This window comes from Medicago truncatula, chromosome 3 (genome assembly GCF_003473485.1).
Source record: "Medicago truncatula cultivar Jemalong A17 chromosome 3, MtrunA17r5.0-ANR, whole genome shotgun sequence".
Classification (NCBI taxonomy): domain Eukaryota; kingdom Viridiplantae; phylum Streptophyta; class Magnoliopsida; order Fabales; family Fabaceae; genus Medicago; species Medicago truncatula.
Window position 1 is genome coordinate 45,285,925 of NC_053044.1, and position 25,054 is coordinate 45,310,978.

General features: G+C 34.0%; 3 protein-coding genes and 1 non-coding gene across 4 annotated transcripts; all 4 read right to left on the reverse strand.

Moving 5' to 3' along the window:
• Window positions 1–3,282: 3,282 nt before the first annotated feature.
• LOC25491133 (importin subunit beta-1) lies at window positions 3,283–8,614 on the reverse strand (the record flags this gene model as incomplete). The annotated part of the gene is made up of 3 exons (XM_013605978.2): window positions 3,283–4,595; window positions 4,689–7,112; window positions 8,496–8,614. Coding segments are annotated over 3 exons (2,742 nt in total), but the record flags the coding sequence as incomplete, so codon positions are not given.
• A 4,368-nt stretch (window positions 8,615–12,982) lies between these two features.
• Window positions 12,983–18,268, reverse strand: LOC25491134 (acyl-CoA-binding domain-containing protein 1). Its single transcript, XM_013605979.3, has 6 exons — window positions 17,314–18,268; window positions 16,370–16,475; window positions 16,029–16,132; window positions 14,651–14,742; window positions 13,599–13,696; window positions 12,983–13,355 (listed from the first exon to the last, which is right to left on the reverse strand). Exons 1-6 carry the CDS (start codon window positions 17,808–17,810, stop codon window positions 13,179–13,181), a joined length of 1,074 nt encoding a protein of 357 aa, XP_013461433.1. The 5' UTR covers window positions 17,811–18,268; the 3' UTR covers window positions 12,983–13,178.
• A 1,701-nt stretch (window positions 18,269–19,969) lies between these two features.
• Window positions 19,970–20,040, reverse strand: TRNAG-CCC (transfer RNA glycine (anticodon CCC)). Its single transcript has one exon. It is a non-coding gene; the product is annotated as a tRNA-Gly (tRNA).
• A 252-nt stretch (window positions 20,041–20,292) lies between these two features.
• LOC25491136 (thylakoid lumenal 17.4 kDa protein, chloroplastic) lies at window positions 20,293–24,383 on the reverse strand. The gene is made up of 4 exons (XM_013605980.3): window positions 24,202–24,383; window positions 23,967–24,106; window positions 21,377–21,623; window positions 20,293–20,673 (listed from the first exon to the last, which is right to left on the reverse strand). Exons 1-4 carry the CDS (start codon window positions 24,311–24,313, stop codon window positions 20,450–20,452), a joined length of 723 nt encoding a protein of 240 aa, XP_013461434.1. The 5' UTR covers window positions 24,314–24,383; the 3' UTR covers window positions 20,293–20,449.
• Between the last annotated feature and the right edge of the window lie 671 nt (window positions 24,384–25,054).

The following is a 25,054-nucleotide window of genomic DNA, read 5'->3' on the forward strand; positions in this document are numbered from 1 at the left end:
ATATTTAGGATGTATATTGAGAATTCACATTGAATGAGATATAACATGAAAATGTGTTTATATAACTGCTTACATATCGATTTTGTAATTGTGGAATTAATTCCAACCAAAATTATGAGAGCTAAGCTTGTATATTTGCGTGCATATATCTATCTATGCCCATATGTGACATTGTGCCTTGCCTTCTTCATAAGTCGTTATACCTATCACTTGGGAAAAGGGGGGTCTTTGACTTGTGTGGCTTAGCAATATTGCTCATGCCATTAAATGGACTAAACTATTCATTGTTTCAATAGGAAAAAACCAAAATAAATCAGATAAATAATGTTGCACATGCACTCAGGATTCCCTTTCTAAATTGGTAGAATACAATTATTTTAAAGAGGTTTGACTTCCAATTCCATCACAGAACACTGAGCATCAAGTGTCGGCATATGCACGGTTCTTATTCTTCGTTGGAGTAAACAGAAACTGGTGCAAAATTCTCCTCTCCTATATACATATGTGTGTGACACTGTTTTCTCAATGCTGGAACTGAAGAGCCAAGTATAGATGAATGCATTAAGTCACTAAATGGATGCTAAAAGTGGAGTTGCTATTCATCTTGGAAGCTTACTGTGATATCCTTTCCATATCATATAGTAGTCAAAGACTACAAATTCTAATTAGTAATTTTACATGGAAGATGAACTGAAAGTTATATTATAAGAGAAAATTAAAAGAGAGATAAAAATAAGAATGGAGAATCTCATTCACATCCAAATCACTGCTTTATTTGGTGTTATATAAATTGGTGGCAGTCAGATCAAAAAAGGTCACAAGCACTTTCGCTGAACTAATTTGAAAGTAAGAAAGTTACCCACCCACATTTGATCCTTTTGTTCTCCGTTCCATTAAAACTCAAATTATATAGAACATGGAAAAAACCTAACTCATCATTTTCTTCTTTGAACTATTGCTGCCACTTTAGAATAGAGTAAGACATTACAGTACATATTATCAAGGTGGCTTTTCAGGGGGTCTCATGGGACAAAAAATTCGACTATTCATATTATAAGCACTTGACAGATTAACTGTTGAACTTTTTAGGGGTTTAGAATCTAAAGCATGGCATGGAAAAGCAGGTATAAAGTTTTGATTGTGATCTGTGTTTTGGTTTTGAATGCGCATTTTTCACAGAAAGAATAAGAAAATTATTAAAAATGAATTCTGAAAAACGATAATCTTTTTTACGGATTTACTATATTCATATTTTATTGTCAATATTTTCATCAAGGGTTTCAAACCAATTGACAGCAACTATCAAGTGATTTTATTTGCATGATTGCATCCTAACATATCTGTAAGGGTAAGCCATAACAGTAGCTGGACAAAAAAAAAAAAAAAAAACTATTCTAGCATAGACAACAAACTTTCTCTCACTGGACAAATACTTTTTTTTTTTTTTTTTTTTATTATTATATATAAACAAGTTTTTTCGAATCCCTCATTTTAAGGAGTTCAGATCTGCTCCATTTCCAACTTGCCTTAGTTTTCCTGTTCTTTGACAGATGAGCGACACGTGTCGAAACAATTCATCAACGGTTCAGATTGAAAGGAACAAACTCCATTCTAAGTTTGTACGCATGCTTCTAGAGCTACTCCATTAGCTAGACACCATTGCATTTCTCCAAGGTGTTTTCTCCTACTGAATTCAACCATGCATATATCGGAAAATTTTCGTACTATTCATCAGTTGGCCACCATACAACATTTCAGGAAATAAGTGATGATTTTTAGTAACCCACCATACAACATCTCAGAAAATAAGAGATGATTTTTAATTTCATTGTGAATATCACGTTTTGTTACAGTTGGAAATAAGTGAATTTTGAATTTGATCATCAGGATTGTTCATTAAATGGGTTTGATCTATGCCCACTAAATAATAATTCAAATCAAAATAATTGTATTGGAATAGTATGCATAGTGAACTTTTTTTTGGTAACAAAAGGGAAATAAAAAAAATGCATTGTGAACTTTATGCATATCTCTAATTTGCTTCCTGCGCCACAAATTTTATAAGATATATGCAATTATGCATAACTACTAGTAGCTAATTTTGATTTGTAACATTCCAGTTTATAATATTCAAGTATATGCAAATAAATAAGTAAATTCAAGAATGCAGGAAACATGAAAGTATAAAAATAAAATAAAAAATTGAACGGCATGAAAGTATTCCTTACTCCTTAATCTTATTAGGTTGCAACAACTTAAACCCTAAAAATTTGGCTCCAAAATTACAACATTAAATGCTAAGTGAGATAACCCTAAAAAAATTTGGCCCTAAAGTGTTTGGGAATTTGAATTTCAAATTATTTTATTGGAACAAACCTACTAGCATTTACCAATATATCCCTTACTCCTTAATCTTATTAGGTTGCAACAACTTAACCCTAGAAATTTGGCTCCAAAATTGCAGCATTAAATGCTAAGTGAGATAACCCTAAGAAAATTTGGCCCTAAAGTGTTTGGGAATTTGAATTTCAAATTATTTTATTGGAACAAACCTACTAGCATTTACCAATATATGTTATTAATAACAATGATATTTTCCAAAGCAAAAATTTGACCCATATATGCTATTTGAATTTCAATTTCTCCCTCATTCACTTCTTATTTTGTGTATTTCGAAATTAGCAATTAGCCTAGCTATTGTTGTGTCCCTTCCTATTTTCATGCAGCATTTAGTGCATTCTTTGCTGAATAATTGGACGGTTCCATGATATCAGACTTTTAGAATGCATTGAAATTCCTCACCTTTTAATATTACGGTTCCAGCTAAAAACGAATCACCACTCTGTAGTCTCTCTCTTTCTACTAATCTTCTTTCATTTGCTTCTACAATAATTTCTCAGCAACGAGCAACTCACCATTTTCTCATCGGAAACCTATCCCTCCACCTTTTCATCTGTGTCGCTGAACTCAATGGCGGATTGAGGTAATGCTAGATATGCTTCTCTAATGGTAGCAGATCATTTGCTGTTAAATTGGAGAAATTGAACCATTTATTTTTCTTTGATTTTAATTGTTGTTACTAATTTGTATTTTTTTTTTTCTTTTCGATTTTGATTTGAACTGAAGTACCTGTAACTTTTGATTTGAACGGAAGTCACAATATATCATGGACGACTTTGTGATTTTTTAGTTAACAAAAATAGATTTTTTTTCAAAAACCAACGGGTCCCATATTGCAACATATTACCTTCTCCTTTGTTTCAGCACGGGTAAAAGTTCTAGTAAAAATGAAAACTGCCTATGAAGTAATTAAACAAAATTATACAATTTCATCTAATCTCAGTATAAAAAAAAGTATATCACCAAACCATAAGAAGGTATAAAGGACACACACAAAAATGCCCAAGCAAACCAAAATTCACAATTTTTTATATAGACACAAGGGAAAGATATCAAGTACAGGCCAGATCCAGACTGCCTTCCAACAAGAGAAACAGCAGTCCACCACAATTCAGTTGGTTCTTTTGATGTCATCACAATATACGACCATCTTTTGTACCAATCCACAGGAGTAGCCAATACATGATTTTACATACGCAATTCAAAACAAAGAAATAAAGGTTTGATGATTTCATGAATGCAAAATGATTATGACCTAAGAAACCGATAACATCAAAACGGGAATGCATATTGCGCGGTAGGAAGTAGCCTTTCCTATCCTGGGTCAACAATCACAAATGACTCCAATGATAGCAAAGCAGTTATGTGCAGAAAAAGTAATATGGATGGTAGCCTAAAGATACACGGTGAGGTGATGAAAAAAATGACTCAAGAAGATGCAGGGTTATAGTCAGAAAAAGGAAGAGAATATCTAAAAATAAAGCACTTGGGTGGAGTGGATGAAAACCAGTTCAACCCTGGGGGTTCATCTATTCCAAATAACCCATGACCAGATCAGGAAAAAAAAAATCAATTTTAGCATAGAATGGGATTATCTTGACATTCAAACTCAACATCCAAGCCATAGAGTAGAGTAGTTCTCAGTCATGGACCAGCTACCTCCTCTTAGCGGCTCAGCCATTCAACTTACACTCATGAAGAGCTAAACCCACATTTGTATTCTCGTCGCTAACTTCTTCCTCTTGAAAGTAATGGTGCTCATGCAAAAGTCAGTGATGCATTCTTGAACGTACTGGACTTAATGGTGCTCATGCAAAGGTCAGTGATGCATTGGAGATGATGCAAGAGTTAGTGACAACTGGAAGACCTTCAAACAGATACTTTCAGTTGTCTGACCATGGAGACAATTTGACACATGCAATCCCACGACCCACCTCGACACACCCAAATGCATGCAAGTAGTTTATGACAAAGGATATGCTTACTGAGATGAACCTCAAACAGATATAGCACGATTGATGGCCAACTTGGCCCATTCGGCAGATTCTTTAATCAAATGATCATCTGAGGTCAGACATTCATTCAAAAATTGTGTGCTTGACAAAGACTGTTGAATTAAGGAACCAGCATTGCTTCCAAGTGTATCAGCTAGATCTCCAACGACACCAATGGCTGTTTTCATAACAATGTCATCCCTGCAGTAAGAAAAGTCAACGAAGTCACTAAAAGAATGAATATATTATTGCTATGAAAAATAAATTGGAAAATGAACTATTTTGCTTTCTCACATGTCTTTTTCCATGTATATGCTATCCAAGAACTGGAGGATGTGGGGAGCATAAGGAATCAAGATCTGGGATTTTGATGAATTCTTAAACCCTTGGAAGATCCCAGAATATGCCTCTAATATCCCATTTCTCAAAGAGTTAATGTACTCTGTCATTTCCAAGTCAAAGCCTGATGTGTGGGCGTACATCTCTGCAGCAATTTGTAGTGTCTTCATTGCATACATTAAGTACTTCTCAAAGTTGTCTCCTATAGCCAGTGCTATATCACCAATGCATGAAAACAAGGGGGGCTTCACAGAACGGTGCAAGTTATCACTTGACAAATTTTTTAGAAGTTGTGTCATAATCCCATCACAGTAAGGGAATATTTTATCCTCCAATGCCCTGCATATGTCGCCTACAACACCAACAGTAACGGCACAAACTTGGTACTCCTCAAAATTCTGAAGGTCAATCTCAAGAAACTTGTAAAATTCAGGCAGGTATTTAGCAAAATCAGGGCCTATCGCATAGGCAAGGGCTCCAATAGCTAGCATGGCCTCCTCATGGGCAGTGGCATTTCTACAAGCAAACACCCGGATGAATAGTCCCATTATCTGATCAGCATACTGCAAGAGAACATATTTGGTAGGTTCTGAAGACCCTAGCTTCTGAATAATGACTGTCAAGCACCCACAAAGAAGGCCTATAAGTTCACTCTGCTTTTCTCTTTCATCAGATGAAAGATTTTGTGCTTCAAGACATTTGTGCAGCTCCATCATGATGACGGAAACTAGTTGTAATACCAAAGGAGCTGTTTCATCTGTTGAACATCTTACTACTTCGTTCAATGTTTCATATGCTGAAGTTCTTAACCGTGACTCTGTAGCATCCTCTCTGTGGGTGACAGTGAGAAGGGCTTGAACAATTTCCTGAAAAAAGGGAGTTATAGGGGATGTTATTCCCACATCCTCGTAACCCTGGGCAAGAAAATACAGGGCTCCACAGCCTTTCTCAGCAACATTAGGGACGTCCTTCATGCTCTGAAGGAGAACTGTAATAATTTGTTGGGCATTTCCCTCATTGATAATAGGTGTGCCAACAATTGAACTGTGAAGAAATTCAAACATCCGCCCCAAAGTCCAAGCAGTGGTGTCTTTAACATGGTTGCTTGGATCCTTCACTAGAGCACTGAGCATAAATGGTAGGGCGTGATTAACAAGAGGTACTAATTTGTCTGGAGAAGGCCCCTCCAAGATAGAGCCAAATGCATAAGTTGCTGCTTCCCTCTGTCTCCAATCTGGTTTGGTAATATTCTCCTCAATGAAAGGCATTACCAGTGGCACAATATCATCTCCAGTAGTACGAGCAACTAAACCAAGGCATGTACCACCTGCCATTGCAATATTCCATGCACCTTCATCCAGATCTTGATCCTCTTCTTGTTTGAGTAATGTTTCTAACAGCAGTGGGACGAGTGCAGGAAGGGCTTGCTTAATGAAATAAAAACAAGGTATATCTGAGTCCCCAGTGGTATCACCCACATATTCTTCCAAGATATCAGTCTCTTCATCACAAATGGTACTCCAGAATTCAATGGCTTGGAGGGCAACAGGCTCCTCATCACTCCTAACAGCCTTTGCTGTGATGTTATATATATCCTGGATGTAAGGAGCCAACTTCACATAATACATGGCCGCAATGGAGACCAAACATTCAAAAGCTGCCTGACGTATTTTCAATTCAGGAGACATAGTTGTCTCACAAACAACTCTCATGATGTACTCACGCTCCATATCATTGCTAAAATTAGCCTGTGCAAATTCAAGAGCATTATATAATGCTCTGGCAGCAGCAAGTCTGACATCATTGTTCTTTTCAGATGAGTTCATACCTTGAACTACAGCAGTAAGAATTTTATTTACTTGGTCTTGATCAACAACCTCATGGGGGACTTCCTCACACAAATACCCCAGAGTCTCCAAAGTTGCTTGCTTGACATGAGCAGGAACTTGGTGAATATTTGATAATAGTGATCCTATCAGTTCAGGCCACTGTTTTTGAGGAAGCTCAATTCCAGCAATTTTAGCAACAACTTGAGTTGCTGTAGACCGAGCGTCAAGTACAAGAGAGGAGAGTGTTTGAAGCAAACATGCCTTAACCTGGGCCTTCGCTGCAGTGTCTAAAGACAACCATCTCTGAACCAATTCCCGCTTTCTGTTTTCATCCTTGGCATCCAATGCATTTTTAAGTATCAAACCTGCCAACTTTCGGCTATCAACTGGTTTATCTTCACTTGCTAACTCCCCAGAAAGAGAGACCAAGAAACCAGGAAGGTTTTGCTCCTGAAATTGCCGAAGACTTTCTTCAGCATGCTTACGAACAGTCCCATCAATGGATTGAGCATTCAAAAGTGCCTGAGTAACTTCCATCGCTATGCTATACCTGATGGCACAAAATAATTGGCTTTTAATATTCCACTTTAAAGTAAAAAAATTAAAAATTAAGAAAAACAAAAGGCAAGACAGGATGCCAAGGATAAGGAGTCTATAATATTGAAGAGGCCATTATTTTATAATTAATAAATAAATTTTCTAGATCCAGAGACTAACCAATTGGAGAGAAACAATCAAACAAAGCAATATATAAAGATGGCCACACTGTAACACCAATATACTCCGTCGGAGAATTTTATAAGAATTTAATTTATATACGCCGTCAGTGTAGAGAAATTTTACACTGTCAATAAATCATACCCGTCGAATCATTAAAAACATTTCAATTTTATCCAAAATACTTCTAAATTCGCATATATGGATGATTGTGATAACCCGACAGTGTAAAAACTTTTTACACCAACAGTATATGAAAATTAAACTCATTATAAATCAAGCAGAAAACGAAAGAAAAAAAAAATATAGTCACATGACTGTGGTACGAAAAAAACCAGGAAAAAAGACAAACGACAAATATTATATAAAAGTTAAAATTGAATTTCTCAAAGTATAACATACAAGATATGTTATTTAATGGCATCTAGTTCATACGTGTCAAAGATTAATCAAGTTTTTCCCTATCGGTAACACCTATTAACATGAAATATGTTTCATCTAGCATATCACACCAACAAACTTGATGAAAGCCAGTATGACATTAACCTTGAAGCTATAAAGCACGGACACAGAAACTGGACACGACACTTACGTTGAACCAGTAAAAATTTGAAAAAAAAAAAAGAATTAATTACATGTAATCACATGTGTTGGTATGGTGTATGTGCTACAAAGCCTCGAAGGCTCCAAAACTTAGTCCTAATTCGTTACACTACGATCCCGAAATTCTAGGATTTAATAAAACCAAAACCAAATCCAAAATTCACTTCATCTAATCATTGCAAGATTCCACCTATTTATTCACACCTGCCGATATCTCTGTCTACCACAGAAAATAACTATTCCTGATAAATTTCAGCAAAATCAATTTTTCAAAAGCACAAAAATGATCAATTAAAATCGTCCAAATACTTGTATGAATGGAACCATTCCATGTAATTTCATAAACACTATACTTATTATTTTTCATATTCGCACAAATTCAATATCAAAGGGAATGAATAGATTCAGATAAACCAATGATAGATCGAATACTAGTAAAGACGAAAATCAATTCAAATCGATCATAAAATAACCGTATCGAATCAAAGCAATCTAATATGAAAACCTAAATAGCATAAACAAAAATTCATGATAAAAATAACAACAGAAAAGTAAAATCGGAAGGGAAATAACGAAAACGGAAAAACGTAGATCGGATTAGCGATGAAGATACCTGAAATCGGAGAAGAGATCTGAAAGAGTAGCGAGGGAATGAGTGAATGAATGAGAGAGAAGAAGAGCGAAGGAAGGAAGGAAGGAACAGCAGTTACAATCGCAAGTAGAGATGCCAGGTCATACTCGTTTTGTTTCACAGTAATATTTAAAAATAAAAATAAAATAAAAACATTTCTAAAAGATAATATTCTTTTAACATAACAAAACTTTGAGTAAATTATGAATTTTTTTATTTTTTTTTCGGAGTTTGAATTCGGACATTGCATATATTATGCATTGTTTATATCATCTGAGTTAAGTTCATGAGGACAATATGGATTGATCATGTGAATTTAGTTATCAATCACATTAAAATCTTCTGAGAAATGTATTTAAGTTTTTTTTTCCTTTTTATTGCGCTAGAGAATCATGAATATTATTAAATCTAGTATTGATCCAAAAACGCTTAGATGAGATGAGATGATTTAGTCTTGGGCATGAAGAAACGTCAAGGAGGGTTTGTAGTCCATTTGAATCCTACAAGGCTCGAGAGATTAGTCTTTATAGTTGCGTGCGTAGAGAATACACCGTTTACATAAAAAAAATCTAGCATATACCTTTGTTTTTTTTTATTGCGCAGTGAATATAAATTACAAACATTAATTTTTATGAAATTTTAAATTTAATGCTTAGTTGGTATCAGATTGGTCCTCTAACTAAAAATTGATTTATTTCGGTCCTCTAAGTTTCTCACCGTTACTACATTTAATCCTTTCTGTTAGTTGTATTTAAATAAACGTTAGGGTTTGTGTTATGTGGGTACTTGACCTCCTGTTTCACACATACATATGAACCATAACAGTTACCAATAATATCAGTCACTATTTAATCAAAATACATTAACAAGGAATATGACCAAAATGATACTAATAAATAAAGTTAGATGACCCATGTAACACAAACACTAACGTTTATTTAAATAAAACTAATAGAAAGGACTAAATGTAGTAACGGTGAGAAACTTAGAGGACCGAAATAAATCAATTTTTAATTAAAGAACTAATTCAATATCAATTAAATAGTTAGAGGACCAAAAAGGTAATTTAACCTAAATTTAATTATAATTATAGGTATAAACATTTTTTACTTTCATTTCCTAATAAATTATACTTATTGTTTTCAATAGCACCAACAATATAGCAACTATAATATAAATTATTATATTTTTTAATGACACTGAAAATTATATGTTCTTATAGACAACATTGTTAAGAGTATACTTAGAAGTGAAAAAAAATCATCCCAAAATCAATTATTCGGATGTATTTGTTTTAAGTTATATTTGTACAAGGTCTTGCAAAAAAGATAATATTTGACGAATTTTAAGTAGAAAAAAATTAATTTTTAAAGTTTCAATGCATCAAATACATCATTTTAAAGATAAAATTTCTTCTTTAAACTTCTTAACAAATACTCTAACTCCCTAAGAACACTTATCAGTATTTCCTTAATATAAATAGAAAGTCAAAATGAATTTGGTTTAAATTTATCATGTCAAACTTTTAAAAAGGTGTCAACTTCCCAAGTATGTTGGTTCGTTAGACTCATGCAAATTCCACTCTGCCTTACTTCGGTTCGAAACCGGCACAGAAGGAGGGAGATAGAATCAAAAGGTTAAACTTAAATTTAAAAACACACTTATGATAAATAATAAGTTAGGAGTTTGACATTCAGTTTTTTCAGTTCAGCTTAGCCTATAATCACAAGATTGGGTTTGAATTAAAAACAATAATAAGTATAAATAATGTTGTTATTTTTAAAGGAGTATAAATAATAATATCATAGAAGCACAAAAAAACACAAAAGAATGGTTATGGCATTTCATTTTTTTTTTAATAATCCCAGACAAAATAAGGTTTTCTAATAATCAGTTTTTTAGAGTATAAAGAATTAAAAGAATAAGAATATCTTTGAAAGTGTTGATATAAAAATTATTCCGTAAAAATAAAGAGTTATTTTATCAAATAAAGTGAAACTGTTAAATTATTTAAATTTAATTGAATAAATTTAAATATGAATGTTTTTCAATACCAGATCAATTAATTAATTAATTAAACTTTAGGGTGTGCAATGTGTGCTGTGTACAGCGCGTAAAGGCGGTGTCTTTTGCCTGGGTGACGGGGGCCAGCATTTGAATCCAATGAATGAAGCAATAAATAAATGATACTGTACATTATTGTGATTTGTTTGTGCCTTTATGTTTATGGTGTCCTTCGTTCATAATAATTGAAGTACAACTTGCCAATCTGAACATTCTGCATTACAAGCGAGGAAATCAATCACAGCCTCTCAGGCACAGATGGTACATGAGGAGTGGTGACAACATTAATACTACTAACAAAAGTGATTTTTTTGACAGAAAGTTTGAAGAAGAGATGAATGAACAATATTAGCTGATTTGTTTGATGTATAATTTAAACGCTAAGTAGTCGGTTTGTTAGTTGTTTATGCTACAAGTTAGCTAAATAAGATTGAGTTAGTTATAGTTAGAGATTATCTTGATCACACGGTTACTTGTTAATCAAGTAAGCGTAGTTTATTAGCATAATCCTTTTTACATATAAGATTAATGTACCTTGTATTTTGCATCTTCTCCATTCAATACATTTACACGGTTTTCGTTCATATTCTATGTCATTATTCTTCTAAATATTTCATCTCACACAATAGTGTTTTTACCTTTTCAATCCAACATTGTTTTCATATAAAAGTACTTGTATGATTTTTCTGAATATTAGCTCATATTTTGAATGAATCTCACTATGATGGAAAACAATTTTAATACAACATCCATAACGAAGAACTCTACTTTTGATATTAGAACATCTCTAATAATACAACTCATAATCAGTAATTTAAATTGGTTGTGCAATGTCATATCACTTCATTTAATATTTTATACCACTTCACAATTTTCAATTATTTAAACACTCAACCATATTTTCTAAATATCATACCATTTATCAAAAAACTTTAAAATGGGTCTCATTGAACCCCATATTGTACCTTGTATTGATATTTTAAATCAAATAGTCTGTGTGTATTTTAATTAAAATAAACAAATGCGTATGCTCAATAGTGAAATGTCAGTGAGGGAGCAAATATGTGCTAAATCACAGTGCCAAATTAGAGAACTTATGAAATAGAGTGAAATATCCATCAACCCCTGGCTAAGTGTTATTGGTTTCGGTAAAGACATCAACCAAGTCTACCGTTATGCTGCTCTTAAGAACTCATAATGAATCCCACATAATTTTATTTTATTTTATCTTAAGAGCAGCTTTAGCGTTGGTTGTGTCGGTACATCAAGTAGTAACCTTCAACTTATGAGTTTGCCACCTAAATTGTATCCAATGGTGAAACTTTTTATGGTTACACTTTTTAGTTTCAAGGACCTGGATAAAACTTCTATTAGAGAGGTCCTCTTAATGAATCTCATGTATACCCTTACTTATTTACTCTCATGCAAAAATATAAGTAGCGGGCATATTGCAAAAGTCCTATAGGAAGAATTCTAGGGTGAGTCAAATATTCCTCTTAACTTAGCATGACAACCTCTCATCGGAAACTACTTCAACTACCCTACCTTTCGGCAAACAACCCAACAAAGATGCAAATTTGGGTCTCAATTGCAATAGCAACAACTAGCTCACACGCTTGATGTTAAATTCAAATCTGAAGGACACAGGCAATGATAGTCGATAGATGATACAATGATGAGCATCTAAATTGTCAACTTGCAAAACGCCTGGGACAAAGGAGTTTTGTTTTGTAGACTTTATGAATTTTGATTCGGCAATCCATGGTCCTACCCACTGTCACGCCTCTCAGCATGGACCAATGCGTTGAAGAACATTGCCGGGTTAGCCACTACAAAGAGCTGCACATTGGCAGTAAACAACGTGGGAATGTGATATGTGTTGATAGTGAACTTCACTCCGCATATAAAAATTGAATTTACCTTTTTATTGCGCGCATTAGAAAAGTGCAAAGGCAGAGATGCTAAAGGAACAAAAACGGGGAGCCCTATTCAGAGTCCCCAAATATATAATCATGGACCAACTTTCTGGGGATAAATGTTAATAAAAATGCTTATTGTTTTCTAGCGTCTTTCAAACCGTATGATTAAATTGAAATTCATGAAAATATCATTACCTAGACATGAAGATGATGTATTTATTTACCAGTGGTATAGATATATAATCAAAATCAAAATCGTAAAAAGGCAAAACCAACTTTTTCTCCACCGTTACTTCGTTTTTTACATATCCACCGGTTAGTCAAGGAAAGAAATTATGCTTATTCGGCCATCCGAATTCCAATTTTACACCACTTGTGGACCCTAAACCCTTTTCATGTTGCTCATATAGTTGTTTCTTCTTTTCGGAATATATTCATCCCTAAATATAAAGGAACGAGGGGCCAAAATAAGGAGTTTGAGCAGAGGAAACAATAAAACAGAATATACTTCATTAACCATTACCTAAGCGGTGCATAGGTGTAGACTACAGTGAAAAGGGTGTAGTGTATACACCAAGAGTAAGAAGAAAAAAAAAAAAAAAAAGTTATATGGACACGTACATCCTGAAGGGATTTGGGCAAGGATGTAGTAGCCAGAAGCAACAACATACAAAATGAACAATCATTTCACTTCTTCCTCATGCTGCATAAATGGCCACTTAGAACTACAGATGTCACGCGATGAACTGCCATCATTGTCTTCTGAATGGATATCTGCACTATGCTTCACCAAGTATTCAGCTATGGCTTCTCTCTCGCACGTAACAGCATAATGCAGTGGAGTTTGTCCATCATTATCCTTCAAAAAAGAAAACATCAGAACAGAAAGTAGCAAATTTGAGTTTGACTTGAGTAAAAAATATGCACAACCATATCCAAAAGCCTAAACTATACTACATTATGCAACTTATGCAGTGAGGATTGCTAACAATCCAATTAAAGTTCCATCCTGTTTTCATTCTAAACAGTTACAATTAAGCCAATAGTGCAGATGGAAATCCCCTGAAGGAATGCATTAAAACATACAGTATTGAATGGATACCTTGGCATTTACATCAGCATTCCTGCCAACCAGCAGCTCTGTGACATTAAGGTGACCACGATCCACAGCCCAGTGTAGCGGTGTCCGGCCTTCACTGTCTGCGCAAATTTCAAAAAATGCATATTGTTAAAGAAAAGGAAAAGTAATAATAGCATTATAAAGCTAATATTAATTTGATAAACCTCTGGCACAAGACAGCAAAAATGCTGAAGATATTTATGGGACTTCAATCGTAATCAAGAAAATGATATTTTTCACCACAATCCAAATAGTGTGATGTAATGAAAAATCTTGATGTATCCTCCTCTATGGGCAAAATAATAAAGACCTCCCGAATTAGTAGAGATCAACGAGATTTATCATCTCATGCTACATTGACAATTCAACTTCTAAAATTATAAATTGAACTTCATAAGCTTTACTTACAAACATTTTCTTACAAGATCAATCATTTCTTAAGGAAACATAATGTTGAAGACACTAAAGTTATGGTCTGATTATAGGCATGTTTCCCATTTTTAAAGTGCCAATAGTGAATCTGTGGTATACTCCTTCCTAAGTACAAAGATGCAAGTGGGAGTGAAAGCTAAAATGGAAATACGACGTCTGACAAAACAGACATAGCTCATTTAGGCCAGCTAATTCTTCACTTAAGCTAATTTTTTATAACTGAAAGGAAACAAAATACGACCAGCAAGATTAATTCCATGCCATGTCAATTCAGTTATCAATCAACTTTTTATCTTCAAATAGGCATTTAGGCCAACTGCTGAGGCTTTTTGAGAAAGACATAGCTCATGACTTAGCTGTTAAATATTTCCAAAACACTGAAATATACATATTCTTGTGTTAGGCTTGTCAAGCAATGCCGCTAAAATTCAAGTTTATGTTGTCATACTGAAGTCGGTGATTTGCACTGAACAAAAGCTGCTAATGAGGGACTTTGTCTATTTGAAAGCCAAAAGACTTAAGATAAAATAAATAACTAACAACCTGCAGCACGCTGAAGAATAATGTATACAGTTGGAAAAGAAAATATCTAAATAACTCACCCTTCAAATTCACTGAAACTCCACTTTCAATACACTTTAGTAGATTAGTCATATCTCCCTCTCTAGCAAATCCGTGAATGGCATCCATTTTCCTATAAAGGAAGATAATGAAACATTAATATCTATCAAATTTTTTTCTCCCAACAAATTGTTGCCTTTTGAAGAAGAAGCTTCACGACTTCTGATTTTTATTGTTCAAATGTTATTCATAACCTTAGTACTCCGTACATTTAAATAATGTCATTAAAATATTATAGCCTACCGATTAATAAAGTAACCTTGTGATCAGTTCCTGAAATCATTCCTCCAAAATGCCAATAGTTTAATGGGAAAAAACACACGCGGCATTGGTGAGAATTGGTCATTTGTGTAAATAAAAAAGGTGGTTCGAAAGAAGGATGACAAAAGCGCGACAAGGAGACAGATTAATGAGAAGGGTGTGTATTAGTTTTATCAAGCATGCTTGGCTCCTCCAAAGTGATATCTTGGTTCATTGGGTAAAGTAATAAATTTCAACCAATGTTGATGTTTTAACATTTCCATATTTTGTTGTGCATGAAAATCACTCCATGTTAGAAGAGCCAAATCAAAGGACTCTCCATAAAAGCAAACCAAAGATTTTATGCGTATTCTATCCCCTATGATGCAAAGCTTAGAAACTTAAGAATTGAATCAGTTGATAATACAAAAAAATGATATAAATACTTATATGACAGTTAGTTTCAAAACTCCAAAAAAATTATTGAGTTGCAGAAGGTTGGTTTAATTCCAGAAACCCACAAAGCAATATTGTCCTTGCTCTGTTCAAATTTAAAACAACAATTTGATTTGTAATATTTCAAAGTTAAAACTAAGAAGGCCTATTATCACTTTGAGTGTATCCAAAGCCTAGCATATAACAAGACAAATTTAGGAAGGGGAAACAACTAATTATGAACCAAGCTGCTTCGCAAAAAGCAGCAAAATGTACTTTCATGATACCAAAATGATGTCTGGTTTTTCTATTTTATTTTTTAAAAATAATAAATTATTGTAGGTGCCGACTGTGTAATATATAAAGACCTAACATTAGATAGGGGGGCTGCAATACACAAAAGATTCAGTCAACAAAGGCAAGACTAGAGAAGGGGAGAGGAGCCTTCGTAGAGAATCAATCTCACTTCAGATAGATTGATAGACCTCCTAAGAATCGAGACCATTATAATTACCACTTGAAGACATCCCACCAATCTAACTACTGGAGAGACATCAGGGAAACATCAATCAAAGCAATATTTAACACTATATACATAAATTCATAACCAATTAGTGCCGCATGGCCATCTACAGGTGATATATGCACAAAAACTGATAGAGTTTGAGTTTTACAAAATCTTACGAGTCACTGCCACATTCCTCTTCGTAAACAAAAGAGCTGAATACTGGTCCCATTGGTCCCCGAGCCTCTGAACTTGGGCCACCACCGTCGCCGGTTTTACTTCTCTGTCACAGAAACACCACGAGTTGGGTAGTTAGAGACTGAATAAAAAAAACTACACTAACACACACATAAAGAATGTAACTAGTAAAGAATAATTTCCTTTTAAATACATCATTCTCCCTTTTATAGAAAGAAATAGCGATTCATCAATGAGCACAAGAAAATACATCATTGTCCCTTTTATAGAAAGAAATAGTGATTCATCAATTTAGAGCACAAGAAACGGCTTATTAGCTCACCAAAGGTGCACCATCAAGCCAAGTAGGATATAGCTCCGACACAATGTCAATGTACTTCTGCATTGCATCCTCAGGAGGCATAGCACCCAATTTCTGCCACGCTTGCCTACAGAAAGTTGAAGGCGATATTAGCACTGAACCAAAACAATTAACAAAACAACCTTTCTTTTTATGGTACAGCGAGATAACCATACTTGACCGGGTAGGAAAAATGACTGCATACAATTATCAGTAACAACACATCAAAATTTATAAATGATGCCTATTTCACAAAATAAAAGACTTGTGTATGTTGGATTGGCATTGAGATAGCCAGAATCATGGTGAGCCCCCGTGATTTTGGCAAAAGCTACACTATGTACCACTACACAACCAAGCCTTAGCTCACTAAATGAGGTTGACTACATGGATCAAATTACACCATAATGTTCTATCAAAAACCATATTTCAATCTAACTCATTAACCTCTAGATCTATCTTTATAGTTTTTCTTAGCTGTCCTCTCCCTTTAGTGATCTGACTATCCTCCATTTGATCTACTCTCATTACTACAGAATCTACCGCTCTTCTCTCTACATACCCAAACCACCTAAGACTGGTTTCCACCATCTTTTCTACTATAGGTGCTACCCAACTTTCTCTCTAAATCTTCAATAAAATCGCGGCATCACTGTGATTTTTCCAAACTAACCGCTAATCCAAACGTTATTTTACAGTAGAGTTGGTCTAGCCTTAAATAGGCTAAAGAATCTATTTGAACTTCTACCCAGGAAAAAAAAAACTTCTATTAAAACTCAGAGGCAGCACAAACAAAAGATTCCAAATATATACACTATTAACCCTTTAAAATTGTTGCATAATGTTAAAGCTTTTTCCTTTCTTTTATTGTCTTGTACAAGATTCAAACTCAAACAAAACAGTTTCAAGAAAGCAAGATTGAATACCATTTAGCACGAGCCGTCATTTTGAGAGGAGAAGGCTGAGCCGTACTACAAGGACCTTCAGTAGCAATCTTATACAACCCATAAAGCTGAAGCTGAACATCATTCGACACCTTCTGCGAAAGCCGGTCCGCGGCGGCAGCAGCAACAAAAGCAGTAGCAGCGCTGAAAGCCTCATCTAATTCAGTACTCTCAACACCTTCCCAATCATCATCGTAATCATCATCACCACCGTCAACGCTTTCGTTTCTGATGCTACCTTGCTCAGCCATAACCGACTCAGCTTCGGCTTCGGGACGGTGTCCGGGATCAGAAACGACGTCGTCTTGTTTGGTATCATCGTGTGAAACGACGGCGTTGGGGTTTGTGTTGCGTGTGATTGTGAGATTTTCGTTGTTGAATGAAACGACGATGGATATGAGTTTTGCAAGAAGGTAAGAGAAGATTAAACCGATGAAAATTGATTGAAGAAGAGATTGCCAATCATGCCATTCACCCATTTTTCGTGAATGAAACTTGAAACCCTAGAAAAATATTGCAATTCACAGATTAAATACTGTGAAATAACCTAGGTTTTAAGAAAATTATTTTTGTTTAAGCTAAAACCCTAATTAGTACTTTTTTTTTTTTTTTGTGAATGACGAAGATATTGAGGAAGATTTTGTGAAGGAAATTTCGATCAAGGTGAGAAGAACCAAGTATGAGATGAACCGTGAGAGAATGGTTGTTTGGTCTTTCTGTGTGTTGGCGCCTGAAGGAGTTATCTGGTGCATCGAGGGGGTAACTGTGGTTTTGTGGACTCGTTGTTTAAAGAGTGACACGTGGAATGGTTCTTGATAATTTGAAGAGAATCGTGGTGATGTCACGGAAAAGGATTGGAACAATTTTGCTTTTCTTAAATGCGGTGGACCACGGTGTTGTGCTATATCTGATCTGTCTCTAACTGCCTCTTTAATTTTTGTAGGTAGTAGTGTAGTGCTAGAGAATTGCTCTTCCCACATGTTGTTTGGCTGTGCCACACGAGTAAAATACAAAAATGCCCTTCGGCAGTTTGCTACCGAAGTTTTTAGGAAACCGGCGGCAGTTAACTGCTGAGGAAAACCTCGGTAGTTAACTACCGAGGAAACATGAACTTAAACAATTTCGGCAGTTAACTACCGAAGAAAACTGCCGAAGAAAACCTCGGTAGTTAACTGCCGAGGAAATCTTCATCATTCTAAAAACTACCTGTGGTTCTGGGTTCTGGTTATGTTGAGTTTTCCTCGGCAGTTAACTACCGAGGTTTTCCTCGGCAGTTAACTGCCGCCGGTTTCCTAAAAACTTCGGCAATTTACTACCGAAAGGCATTTCCGTAACTTACTCGTGTGGCACAGCCATACCATATGTAGGAACAACAATTCTCGTAGTGCTATACTTAGGTTGGGTGAAATGTGTACATGCTCTCTAAATAGGTAAAGATTATCTTGTCGAAAAAAAAATTTAGGTAGAGATTATCTTCATTTTTTATTTTAAAAAGATTTTTTAATTAAGTCTATAGTCATATGACAAAAATATAAAAAACAAAAAGTTAATTGAAAAAGTGTGACAAATACATATATTAAGTGACTTACAAAAACATATATCACTTTCTTAGTTTATTCAATAAATAAATTTACCATCAAACTAATTTAGCCATAATACGGCTATCTTGTTGGTTTGATCTCAGACTTTCATGATATATTATAGACTTAAGAAACTTGATTATTGATAAACAAAAACACCCTTTTACAAGTTGATTTATTGTGTGTCACATAGGATACTATAGACTTTGTAGTAAGGACGGAATCAAGGCAAGCTAATTAGGGTAGTATAATTCATTTTTTAAAGTGAATAAGTGACATGTTCGAAGTTTAAACTTCGATCTATATATATATATATATATATATATATATATATATATATATATGCATTCTCTTTACTAGCTAAATAATGCATTGTTTTATTTTGTTAATTACATGATGTTTTATTTTATGACTATGAAAGTTTATCATCTATCAATTGTGAACAATCATGCACTAAAATGTATAGGGATGATTTCTCAAAAAATTGTTTGGTGACATGCAAAGAGATATGTATTTTTTAGAGTGTTGTAAATGTAAAAAAAATCTTACTAACACCTTATCTTTTGTTAGATATATAAAATGACAATAGTCATTGAAAGTCACACACAAGTGAGAAGGTAGGGACTCGAGACTCAGTCGCAACATACAATTTAACAATTTTAATATTTTGCAAATTGAGTTAGGATTTGTGGACTGGAACCTTTTTTTTTTACAAAAAACTTAACGAAAAACTTATACAAACTAAATGCATAAAATGCATAAAGAAGATGAATGCCATGTGTTTGAATAGTCCATCAATATATCAAATGTCACTATTTTATTTTTTTATCGTTTGAGTTGCACTTTCTAAAGCAACCTACAAAACCTTTAAAATATGAAGATCACTTTAATTCATAAATATTAACATATCATCCATTTTTGGGATATACAATGGTAAAAATCTTGAAATACATAATTTTTCCTATCTATAACATAAGTCACTTTCTTCTGTCGAAAAACAAAGTCACTTTTATAAATAGGAAAAAAGCTAGAAACAATTAAAAATAAAAAGGTTAGTGTGCGCATCCAGGGAATCGAACCCTGGTCAGTACCGTGGGAGGGTACTATGATACCACTACACCAGATGCGCTTTGTGTTATTAATTGATAACAAAAATGATATCTAACAAAAGAAGATATCTGGCTCAGTTAAAAGTATCTTAAAAACATTAATATATTATATCATTTGTATTTAAAAGAATGATGGCGACATCTTAAAAACAAGTGCAAGTATATTTTTATATTTTATTTTTGAACAGCACAAGTGCAACTATATTAATCATACCATTATTAATGTCTTCAATTTGTAAGTTGAGCTGAACACAAATGAAATAATACAACACTAAAAAGGAAAATAAAACATTTCAATTTACTTTTGGATGTAATGTGGCAAACATCTACTAGTTCTCCTCATCAAGGCACTCTTATATATCATGGATTCATGATACAGTAGCTTAAAAGAAAAAAAGAAGACATGAATGGACACATTCTGCTTAATTATCATCGACATCCTAGCTCAGCTCGACCCTCATCGCCGATGGTTGTATTTCTGCATATCTTTTGGAGATCAATGTAACCAATGATAGTGTCCTCAAAAACCGCACCTTCCAGTTTAGCATCGTCAAAGGTGGAGCCTGACAAAACTGTGTTCCTAAATACAGCTCCCTGAAGATCTGCTTTCCCGAAATTAACACGATCCAACACTGCATTTGAGAAGTCCACACCTGTAAAAGATCGCAATTGAGTCAGTGTCTTGTTATATGGCAAATACCAAATAGTATTAGTATGAATCACAACTTCCAAGTGGCTGAACACTTTCAAAATTGAGCATACTCATTGACAGAAGTCTCATATAAACGGTTTATAAAGTTGTGCACACTTTTTAGTAAGATCATTGAATATACCAATTTCTATGATAAAATAAGCTTCGTTAACAAAAGTACCCTTACTAATAGTAGTTAGTGGATTACTTTGTTGAGTCGAGTTATACTAATAAATAAGGATATATTAGTGAAATAAAGTAATTAATGTTCCATTAATAATCAAAAGTGACAAATAATGCTAGACAAACAAGTATTCTAAATGCGACGCTTAATAAGAGACAAATGGAGTAATATATATAGCATTCAACATAATGGCTTAAGCTTCACAACTATTAGCAAAACATCTCTAAATTGAGCAATAGTTGTGAAAGATGAAAAAATTAGAGGTAATTATTATCAGAAAATGAGTATCTTATATTCTTGTATACCATTCAAGTTTAGTAAATGTTTCCGACATAAAAGTTATTCTTCATAAATACAAGTTTATACTTGTTCCAGATGTATCGTAAGAATGTATAGAAACATGTATTTGGTCATGTTCATGAAGGCTAACAAATCCTCAACATTCAGACTCAGTTGATTTTGTACAAGTAAAAAAGGTTACCTTTAAAGCTGCCCCCAACTGCATAAGCCTTTGACATTACAACTTCTGTCATGTCAGCACCGTCAAACTTAGCATCTGACATTAGTGCTGCAGACAGAGTCTTCCCCTTCAGGTTGGATTTTTCATTTGTGAAGTCACATTTCCGGAGATCTAATGCTTTGTCGTATACACCATTTGCCTGACCAATTGTGTTGCCAACAAATGCACGTTCGCAGCGATTGGGATCAGTTGACAATGGGGGCAGTCTCTGCAAAAGAAGTGCGAACCAACTTTGGTTTTCACAAATTTAAACTTAATAACATTTATAACTGACATGATACATCACTTAAACAGAATATTTGCATATTTCATCTAAAGAAAATAAATAATGATATGCTATTGAATATTCAATACTATCCTAAATGAAAATATGCCTTGAGCTTGATTGAAAAATGATAGTTTGATAAAATATAGGACAAGGATGTATAAACAAAAACCAGCCCCAATGAAAAGACACAAATAATTGAGTTTGTAAGTAACTTTACTCCGAGAATTCCAAATACAAGACCAGATCCCAAAATGACAATGAAAAATGTAGGTCATGTCTGCAAAGCTTAGAAGGGCAAAACCTCGGACTCTTGAGATTTATCCGAATGACCATTTTAATTAAATGATGAATAAATGTCTCCATAGATGGACTAATTTTCACCCGAACTTTTAATAGGCTTCCTGACTAGACCCATGTGTTAGGTCTTCTATGTTACTGTTAGTGAAGAAGGTTAGTAAGTTAATAAGATTGGATTGGTTAGAGAAAATAAATAGGGCATGTGGCCTATAAATAAAAGTGTTAGGAAGGGTATTCAGTTAGTGAATCAAATCGAGACTACAAATGATCAGATTTTCTCGAATAATCTGAGAATGCACCATTCATTCATTTCAAAAGAAATTCTTTCTTCTTCTATACCAATTGGTTCCATCACCACATTCCAAACACAATTGTAGTTAACCACAAGTGCCCAAACTTGTCAAAACCATTTGGATTAATATTATAGTGTTTTAATTTGAACAGTCTCACTTACAAGTTTACAACTAACTGTTAACCATTATATCACATGTCCTCAAACCCAAGCTAACCATAGAAAAACTCTCCCCATCAACCGCGACACTCGATACTCGGTATCATGTTACCATGAAGAGAATCAAAAGATAGATTGAGAAAGAAACCATTTGATCTCTTCCAAGTTCCAACATGAGTGGATATCTTGAGAGTAAAATCTGTTCCAAATATCATTGACATATCTTAAATAAAACACCTAATAAGTTCAGTAATATCATGCACATGCAAATTGTCTCGTGCAACTCTGCACAGCAGCCAAATAAAGCGGTCTCATTGAACTTGTGTTTCTAGAAAATTCATCTATTAAACTTATTCGCTATGGACCCTGCGGCAGAATGATAAAAAAAATAACTTAACAACTTTTGGGTCTATTTAGATTGACTTATTTGAGTTTATCTACTAACATAAACACTTGTAAGATTGTTTGTACGAGCTTATGAAAATTGCATAAGACATGTCTATAAGCTGTTTCCTCTTTACTTTCACAAGCTTTCCAGGATACTTTATGAAAACAGCAAAGACTTTATTTTATCTTTTGTGTTGTAGTATGACTCAAAATTTGATGGATGGAGAATATTGTTGCTAAAAATATAAAAGATTTGTTTCAAATATATTTTGTGCTGAAAATATATTTATGGACAATAAATATATTTTTGTATCGTATGAAGAACGATTTGATGCAAATATATTTTGAAAAGGAATATTATATTTTTGATGCAAATATTCTTTAACTGAAAGAGAAAAAAAAAAAAAAAAAACGTATCTTCAGTGTGGTATTTGTTCCAAATTTATGAGTTATACTTTTACTATAAATATAGACATTGTATCAGGCTAAACTTTGAGAGAGAGATAGATAGAGGGGGCTGAAACAAGGGTTTAGAATAACAACAACAAAACTAGGGTTTGTATAGAGTTTGTCTCTTGGGAACAAACACTAGGGTTTGAGGGTTGATTCACCTTGGGAAACTCTATTAGGATTACTCATCATATAGTGAAACAGAGGGCTGCTCTCTCCCCCAGACTAGGTCAATTTGGACCGAACTGGGTCAACAAATTCTTTTGTGTTCTCTCTTCTTTTTCTCTCTCGTTGTTTTCTACTTTTGGCTTGTATTTATAACTTTCATACACTTTGTTTTGGTTGCTTGATTATCCCTTGCTCCACACATCAAGTTGTTATTGGTGTGATTTTCATCGAATTCGCAACATTTTGTTATAGAAGTAACTTAGACATAAGCATTTTCATGATAACCGTTTATGCTATAAGTGCTTAAGTAAGTTGATTGTCCAAACACAACCTTAGTCTAATATGCAATGCAACTTACATTCACAACTGCAGATAAGTTAGGGAAGCAAGAGAACCTACTAATCTATTAATTATATGAATTGTTTACCCACTTTTATATATCAAAATATGTATGAATTATGCAATATAGAAAATTGTTTAGTTAGTGATGAGCGGGTGTTAATATTTTCAGGTGAATTTGAGGTTTGAACCTGAGTAGCAGCAGTAACGGGAAATGAAGCAGAAGTAACAGCATAAGCTGCAAGAATACCACAGGCAACACCCTTGATTTTGTTGAGACTAAGTAACCTTGGCTTATTCTCAGTTCCATCTAACTCAGCTTCTCCTACAACTACAACAGAACAAACAAATTTGAATGTCTTGGTTATTTTACATGAAGTAAGCAATGGTATAAAATGAAGAGAAAGAAATGAAATAGAGTAAGACCAGAGCAAGTGATTGTAAAGGGTAAAGCAGAAGTGGTGAAACATGGTCGTTTGGTTGAGAAGTTGCGTATGGACAAACTTGTTCGTGGGAGTTGAATTGAAAGGTTGGCCATTCTTCTTTCTGCACTTCAATTTTTGGAACATTCAGAATTCAGACAGACCACTCCACACACCCTTGCTTGCTTATCTGCGGATAAATATGTTACCTGGCATCACACGTGGCACTATGATATAATATCTATTTTATCAATAAAATTTCAAAAGCTGCCAATTTAATTTATTTTTTTCAGGAGAAAAGCTACCATTTATAAATACAAATGTTGAAATACATTTTGGTCTCCTATTTCAAATACTCTCTCCATTTTAAAATGAATGTCATTTTAGCCAAAAATAATTGTTTTAAAATGAATGACACTTTTAGTTTCCAATGCAATAATAACTTTTTCTTTTCAATTGTACCCTTCAATTAATATTATGTTACACTACTTATTTTTTTTCTTTAATGAAAACAAACCAATAGTTGATTAGGATAATTTGGTAAAATTGTTATGACATTTGACTACTTTATTTCATTCCTTAATATGTGTGCAATTAGCTAAAGCGCCACTCATTTTGAAACGGATGGAGTAGATTTTAATCTCCATGTTACGGGAAGGAGTGAAAATATGTCATGTCAGACTAGACTACGATAGTTCTGAGCTTAGCCTTCGAATTTTTTTTCAAGCGTGTTTGACCTATGATCTTTATGTAGGTTTGTTTAGTTGGCCTAGTTTGACCTATTTAATAGTCTAATATGACATGAAAGCATATTTACATGCATCCTTCATATTAAAATAATTAAATAGTCAATTTTA